This window comes from Oncorhynchus gorbuscha, linkage group LG08 (assembly GCF_021184085.1).
Source record: "Oncorhynchus gorbuscha isolate QuinsamMale2020 ecotype Even-year linkage group LG08, OgorEven_v1.0, whole genome shotgun sequence".
Classification (NCBI taxonomy): Eukaryota; Metazoa; Chordata; class Actinopteri; order Salmoniformes; family Salmonidae; genus Oncorhynchus; species Oncorhynchus gorbuscha.
Window position 1 is genome coordinate 209,718 of NC_060180.1, and position 7,683 is coordinate 217,400.

The 7,683-nt window shown below is 47.5% G+C and overlaps 1 protein-coding gene across 1 annotated transcript in view; it reads right to left on the reverse strand.

The window, feature by feature from the left end:
• Positions 1-7,683, reverse strand: part of LOC124041068 (ryanodine receptor 2-like) — a gene marked incomplete at its 3' end in the record, with an annotated part of 293,761 nt that overhangs the window by 209,642 nt on the left and 76,436 nt on the right. The window contains 1 exon segment of the mRNA XM_046358233.1: positions 3,549-3,670. Coding sequence (XP_046214189.1) covers positions 3,549-3,670 — 122 coding nt within the window.

Consider the following 7,683-nt stretch of genomic DNA (forward strand, 5'->3'; position numbering starts at 1 on the left):
GGAACACAGAGAGAGACGTTACTGAGGGTGTCCAGACCCCTGGAACACAGAGAGAGACGTTACTGAGGGTGTCCAGACCCCTGGAACACAGAGAGAGACGTTACTGAGGGTGTCCAGACCCCTGAGACGTTACTGGGGGTGTCCAGACCCCTGGAACACAGAGAGAGACGTTACTGAGGGTGTCCAGACCCCTGGAACACAGAGAGAGACGTTACTGGGGGTGTCCAGACCCCTGGAACACAGAGAGAGACGTTACTGAGGGTGTCCAGACCCCTGGAACAAAGAGAGAGACGTTACTGGGGGTGTCCAGACCCCTGGAACACAGAGAGACGTTACTGAGGGTGTCCAGACCCCTGGAACACAGAGAGAGACGTTACTGAGGGTGTCCAGACCCCTGGAACGTTACTGTATCTGTCTGTGCAGACCCCTGGAACACAGAGAGATCTGTCTGTGTTACTGAGGGTGTCCAGACCCCTGGAACACAGAGAGTCGTTACTGGGGGTGTCCAGACCCCTGGAACACAGAGAGAGACGTTACTGGGGGTGTCCAGACCCCTGGAACACAGAGAGAGAGAGAGACGTTACTGAGGGTGTCCAGACCCCTGGAACACAGAGAGAAGAAGACGTTGACTCAGATGTAAAGTGTAAAATGTCTCATTTCACATATTGATCCAACGGTTCGATTGATCCAACTTAAGTGTAAAGTCAAGGTTTCCGCAGCGTCTGTGGAGTCTACTGTATCTGTCTGTGGAGTCTACTGTATCTGTCTGTGGAGTCTACTGTATCTGTCTGTGTAGTCTACTGTATCTGTCTGTGTAGTCTACTGTATCTGTCTGTGTAGTCTACTGTATCTGTGTAGTCTACAGTATCTGTGTAGTCTACTGTATCTGTGTAGTCTACTGTATCTGTGTAGTCTACTGTATCTGTGTAGTCTACAGTATCTGTGGAGTCTACTGTATCTGTCTGTGTAGGCTACTGTATCGGTCTGTGGAGTCTACTGTATCTGTGTAGGCTACTGTATTGGTCTGTGTAGTATACTGTGTCTGTCTGTGTAGTCTACTGTGTCTGTCTGTGTGGGCTACTGTATCTGTATGTGTAGGCTACTGTATCTGTGTGTGTAGGCTACTGTATCTGTGTGTGTAGGCTACTGTATCTGTGTAGGCTACTGTATCTGTGTAGGCTACTGTATCTGTGTAGGCTACTGTATCTGTGTGTGCAGGCTACTGTGTGTGTGTGTATCCCCATGTTTCACCTAGAGGAGTGTGTACGGTGTATCCCCATGTTCCACCTAGAGGAGTGTGTATCACCTAGAGGAGTGTGTATCACCTAGAGGAGTGTGTATCCCCATGTTTCACCTAGAGGAGTGTGTATCCCCATGTTCCACCTAGAGGAGTGTGTGCGGTGTATCCCCTAGAGGAGTGTGTATCCCCATGTTCCACCTAGAGGAGTGTGTATCCCCATGTTCCACCTAGAGGAGTGTGTATCCCCATGTTCCACCTAGAGGAGTGTGTATCTCGGTGTATCACCTAGAGGAGTGTGTATCCCCATGTTCCACCTAGAGGAGTGTGTATCCCCATGTTCCACCTAGAGGAGTGTGTATCTCCATGTTCCACCTAGAGGAGTGTGTATCCCCATGTTCCACCTAGAGGAGTGTGTATCCCCATGTTCCACCTAGAGGAGTGTGTATCTCCATGTTTCACCTAGAGGAGTGTGTGTCCCCATGTTCCACCTAGAGGAGTGTGTATCCCCATGTTTCACCTAGAGGAGTGTGTATCACCTAGAGGAGTGTGTATCCCCATGTTCCACCTAGAGGAGTGTGTATCCCCATGTTTCACCTAGAGGAGTGTGTATCACCTAGAGGAGTGTGTATCCCCATGTTTCACCTAGAGGAGTGTGTATCTCCATGTTCCACCTAGAGGAGTGTGTATCCCCATGTTCCACCTAGAGGAGTGTGTATCCCCGAGGAGTGTGTATCTCCATGTATCCCCTAGAGGAGTGTGTATCTCCATGTATCCCCTAGAGGAGTGTGTATCCCCATGTTCCACCTAGAGGAGTGTGTATCCCCGAGGAGTGTGTATCTCCATGTATCCCCTAGAGGAGTGTGTATCTCCATGTATCCCCTAGAGGAGTGTGTATCCCCATGTTCCACCTAGAGGAGTGTGTACGGTGTATCCCCATGTTTCACCTAGAGGAGTGTGTGCGGTGTATCACCTAGAGGAGTGTGTGTCCCCATGTTCCACCTAGAGGAGTGTGTACGGTGTGTCCCCTAGAGGAGTGTGTGTCCCCTAGAGGAGTGTGTACGGTGTATCCCCTAGAGGAGTGTGTATCCCCATGTATCCCCTAGAGGAGTGTGTATCTCCATGTATCCCCTAGAGGAGTGTGTATCTCCATGTATCCCCTAGAGGAGTGTGTATCTCCATGTATCCCCTAGAGGAGTGTGTATCCCCATGTATCCCCTAGAGGAGTGTGTATCTCCATGTATCCCCTAGAGGAGTGTGTACGGTTTATTCCCTAGAGGAGTGTGTATCCCCTAGAGGAGTGTGTATCTCCATGTTCCACCTAGAGGAGTGTGTATCCTCTAGAGGAGTGTGTATCCCCTAGAGGAGTGTGTATCCCCTAGAGGAGTGTGTATCCCCATGTATCCCCTAGAGGAGTGTGTATCCCCATGTATCCCCTAGAGGAGTGTGTATCTCCATGTTCCACCTAGAGGAGTGTGTATCCCCATGTATCCCCTAGAGGAGTGTGTATCCCCATGTATCCCCTAGAGGAGTGTGTATCATGTTCCACCTAGAGGAGTGTGTATCCCCATGTTCCACCTAGAGGAGTGTGTATCCCCATGTTCCACCTAGAGGAGTGTGTATCCCCATGTTCCACCTAGAGGAGTGTGTATCCCCATGTATCACCTAGAGGAGTGTGTACGGTGTATCCCCTAGAGGAGTGTGTATCTCCTAGAGGAGTGTGTATCCCCATGTATCCCCTAGAGGAGTGTGTATCCCCTAGAGGAGTGTGTATCCCCATGTATCCCCTAGAGGAGTGTGTATCCCCTAGAGGAGTGTGTATCCCCATGTATCCCCTAGAGGAGTGTGTATCCCCTAGAGGAGTGTGTACGGTGTATCCCCTAGAGGAGTGTGTATCCCCTAGAGGAGTGTGTGTCCCCATGTTCCACCTAGAGGAGTGTGTATCCCCTAGAGGAGTGTGTATCCCCTAGAGGAGTGTGTACGGTGTATCCCCATGTATCACCTAGAGGAGTGTGTACGGTGTATCCCCATGTATCACCTAGAGGAGTGTGTACGGTGTATCCCCATGTATCACCTAGAGGAGTGTGTACGGTGTATCCCCTAGAGGAGTGTGTATCCCCATGTATCACCTAGAGGAGTGTGTACGGTGTATCCCCATGTATCACCTAGAGGAGTGTGTACGGTGTATCCCCTAGAGGAGTGTGTATCCCCATGTTTCACCTAGAGGAGTGTGTACGGTGTATCCCCATGTATCCCCTAGAGGAGTGTGTGCGGTGTATCCCCTAGAGGAGTGTGTGCGGTGTATCCCCACCTGATGAATCGGTTGAACAGGAAGACGGTACTGCGTATGACCCGTGCGGTACGGGACTCCTCGTGTTGTGAGCGGGACAGGGTCAACCCATCGTCCATGTGACCCTCGTGGTGCATGATGGCCTGAAACAGACACATTGTCACGTTCTGCAGACGCCGAGACAGAACGGGAGAGGTTTTCTGACACGGTTAGCTTTCACACTGTTAGCTTAGCATTGAGACAGAACGGGAGGTTTCTGACACTGTTAGCTTAGCATTGAGACAGAACGGGAGGTTTCTGACTGTTATCTTTGACACTGTTAGCTTAGCATTGGGACAGAACGGGAGGTTTCTGACTGTTATCTTTGACACTGTTAGCTTAGCATTGAGACAGAACGGGAGGTTTCTGACTGTTATCTTTGACACTGTTAGCTTAGCATTGAGACAGAACGGGAGGTTTCTGACACTGTTAGCTTAGCATTGAGACAGAACGGGAGAGGTTTTCTGACACAGTTAGCTTAGCATTGAGACAGAACGGGAGGTTTCTGACACGGTTAGCTTTCACACTGTTAGCTTAGCATTGAGACAGAACGGGAGGTTTCTGACACCGTTAGCTTAGCATTGAGACAGAACGGGAGGTTTCTGACTGTTATCTTTGACACTGTTAGCTTAGCATTGGGACAGAACGGGAGGTTTCTGACTGTTATCTTTGACACTGTTAGCTTAGCATTGAGACAGAACGGGAGGTTTCTGACACTGTTAGCTTAGCATTGAGACAGAACGGGAGAGGTTTTCTGACACAGTTAGCTTAGCATTGAGACAGAACGGGAGGTTTCTGACACTGTTAGCTTAGCATTGAGACAGAACAGGAGGTTTCTGACTGTTGTAACTTTAATGTGTTTGAGTTAATGTTTAAGTTCATTCTTTGAGCTGAGATATTTGAGATAATTCTTTAGATTTATTTGCATATGTAATTGTATTGGGTTGTGTTGAATTGTGCTTTTTGACTGCAAGTCCCAGAATGCCTTGCGAGAGGAATGAGTGATAATGCGCCAATTATGTGCAGGTGTTTAGTGATTGTGGCTGACTTTCCGTCAGCATATTACCTGCATTGCTCTGTACCACAACCATTGTTGTTAAATGTAACGTAAACAAGTATTCTTACTAAAAGAAGCTTTCTTATCAAAACCGACGTCCCGAGTCATTACTAAGAAGTTAGCAAATCTAAGACTGACACTGTTAGCTTAGCATTGAGACAGAACGGGAGAGGTTTTCTGACACAGTTAGCTTAGCATAATGGCTACGCCCAAAACATCATTACACCACACTGCAAATTCACACAACTCAGAGGTTAAACTGAACCTCTCTCATCAGAACATGTCCCTCACTGAAAACCCACCTTGCTGAATAGAGAAATGTCACATCCGCAAACAGGCAGACAGAACGGCTGGCTCTTTGACACTGTTAGCTTAGCATAATAATGCTAATGGTTTTATTCATCAGAATGAGTGTGTTTCTGACACTGTTAGCTTAGCATAATAATGCTAATGGTTTTATTCATCAGAATGAGTGTGTTTCTGACACTGTTAGCTTAGCATAATAATGCTAATGGTTTTATTCATCAGAATGAGTGTGTTTCTGACACGGTTAGCTTAGCCTAATGGCTTTAATTATATGATATAAGCGTAGCTTAATGGTTTAATTCCAGCGAGACAGCCTGGAGCTGATTGAGAAGAGCTCGTTAGAAAGACATTTATAAAAGTCTGTGAGTCATAACTGCTCCTGCTAGACGCCAGGATTGTTAGTCGACCGGCTGAGGAAACCATGGAGACGAGCTGAGACCAGACACCTTCTCCTGGGGACCAGGCTGGGTCCTACAGCATCCTCTCTATAGACCAGATAACTTCTCCTGGGGACCAGGCTGGGCCCTACAGCATTCTCTCTATAGACCAGATAACTTCTCCTGGGGACCAGGCTGAGCCCTACAGCATCCTCTCTATAGACTAGATAATCTCCACCCAGCACAGCCAGAAGAGGACTGGCCACTCCTCATAGCCTGGTTCCTCTCTAGGTTTCTTCCTAGGTTTTGGCCTTTCTAGGGAGTTTTTCCTAACCACCGTGCTTCTACACCTGCGTTGTTTGCTGTTTGGGGATTTAGGCTGAGTTTCTGTACAGCACTTTGAGATATCAGCTGATGTAAAAAGGGCTTCATAAATACATTTGATTGATTGATTGACTGGGGACTCAGAAGGGTCCTATACCTATTCCCTATGAAGTGCACTACTTTTGAACAGAGCCCTATGAGCCCTGGTCAGAAGTAGTGCCCTATGAAGGGCACTAATGTTAATAGGGTTGAAGCTGGGACGCAGGCTGTGTTTTAGATCTTCTGATGAGGTGAGGTTCACCTCTCATGCTGCAGGCTGATGTCCACTCCTCTTCCCACATGTTGTTACGTTACAGCCTTATTCTAAAATGGATGACATTTTTAAAATGGTTCCTAATTAATCTACACACAATACCACATAATGACAAAGCGAAGAAAAACATTAGAAATGTTTGGAAATGTATTCAAAATAAAACACAACGGAAATATTAAACAGAAATACCTTATTTACATAAGTATTCAGACCCTTTGCTATGAGACTCTAAATTGAGCTCAGGTGCATCCTGTTTCCATTGATCATCCTTGAGATGCTTCTACAACTTGATTGGAGTCCGACTGTGGTAAATTAATTTGAGTGGACATGATTTGGAAAGGTACACATCTGTCTATATAAGGTCCCACAGTGCATTTTCAGAGCAAAAACCAAGCCATGGGGTTGAAGGAGTTGTCCGTAGATCTCAGAGACAGGATTGTGTCGAGGCACAGATCTGGGCAAGAGTACCAATACATTTCTGCAGCATTGAACAATCTCAGAGACAGTGACCTCCATCATTCTTAAATGGAAAAAGTGTGGAACTACCAACACTCTTCCTAGATCTGGCCGTCCGGACAAACTGGGCAATCGGGGGAGAAGGGCCTTGGTCAGGGAGGGGACCAAGAACCCGATGGTCACTCTGACAGAGCTCTAGAGTTCCTCTGTGGAGATGGGAGAAGCTTTATGGTAGAGTGACCAGATGGAAGCCAGTCCTCAGTAAAAAAACACATGACAGCCCTCTTGGAATTTGCCAAAAGGCACCTAAAGACTCTCAGACCGTGAGAAACAAGATTCTCTGCTCTGATGAAACCAAGATTGAACTCTTCGGCCTGAATGCAAAGCATCACGTCTGGAGGAAACCTGGCACCATCCCTTCGGTGAAGCATGGTGGTGCTTCAGGGTTTTCAGGATCTCAGACTGGGGTGAAGGTTCACCTTCCAATAGGACAACGACCCTAAGCACACAGCCAAGACAACGCAGGAGTGGCTTTGGACAAGTCTCTGAATGTCCTTCTGTGGCCGAGCCGGAGCCCGGACTTGAACCTGAAAATATCTGTGCAGCGACGCTCCCCATCCAACCTGACAGAGCTGGAGAGGATCTGTAGAGGAGAATGAAACTCCCCATCCAACCTGACAGAGCTGGAGAGGATCTGTAGAGGAGAATGAAACTCCCCATCCAGCCTGACAGAGCTTGAGAGGATCTGCAGAGAAGAATGAAACTCCCCATCCAGCCTGACAGAGAGGATCTGCAGAGGAGAATGAAACTCCCCATCCAGCCTGACAGAGCTGGAGAGGATCTGTAGAGGAGAATGAAACTCCCCATCCAGCCTGACAGAGAGGATCTGTAGAGGAGAATGGGAGAAACTCCCCATCCAGCCTGACAGAGCTTGAGAGGATCTGCAGAGGAGAATGGGAGAAACTCCCTATCCAGCCTGACAGAGCTTGAGAGGATCTGCAGAGAAGAATGAAACTCCCCAAATACAGGTGAGCCAAGTTTGTAGCGTCCTACCCAAGAAGATTCTAGGATGTGATCGCTGCCAAAGGTGAATTTCTAAAAACTTTTTTTTTGCTTTGTCATTATGTTGTATTGTGATGTCATTATGTAGTATTGTGATGTCATTATGGGGTATTGTGATGTCATTATGTAGTATTGTGATGTCATTATGGTGTATTGTGATGTCATTATGGGGTATTGTGATGTCATTATGGGGTATTGTGATGTCCTTATGGGGTATTGTGA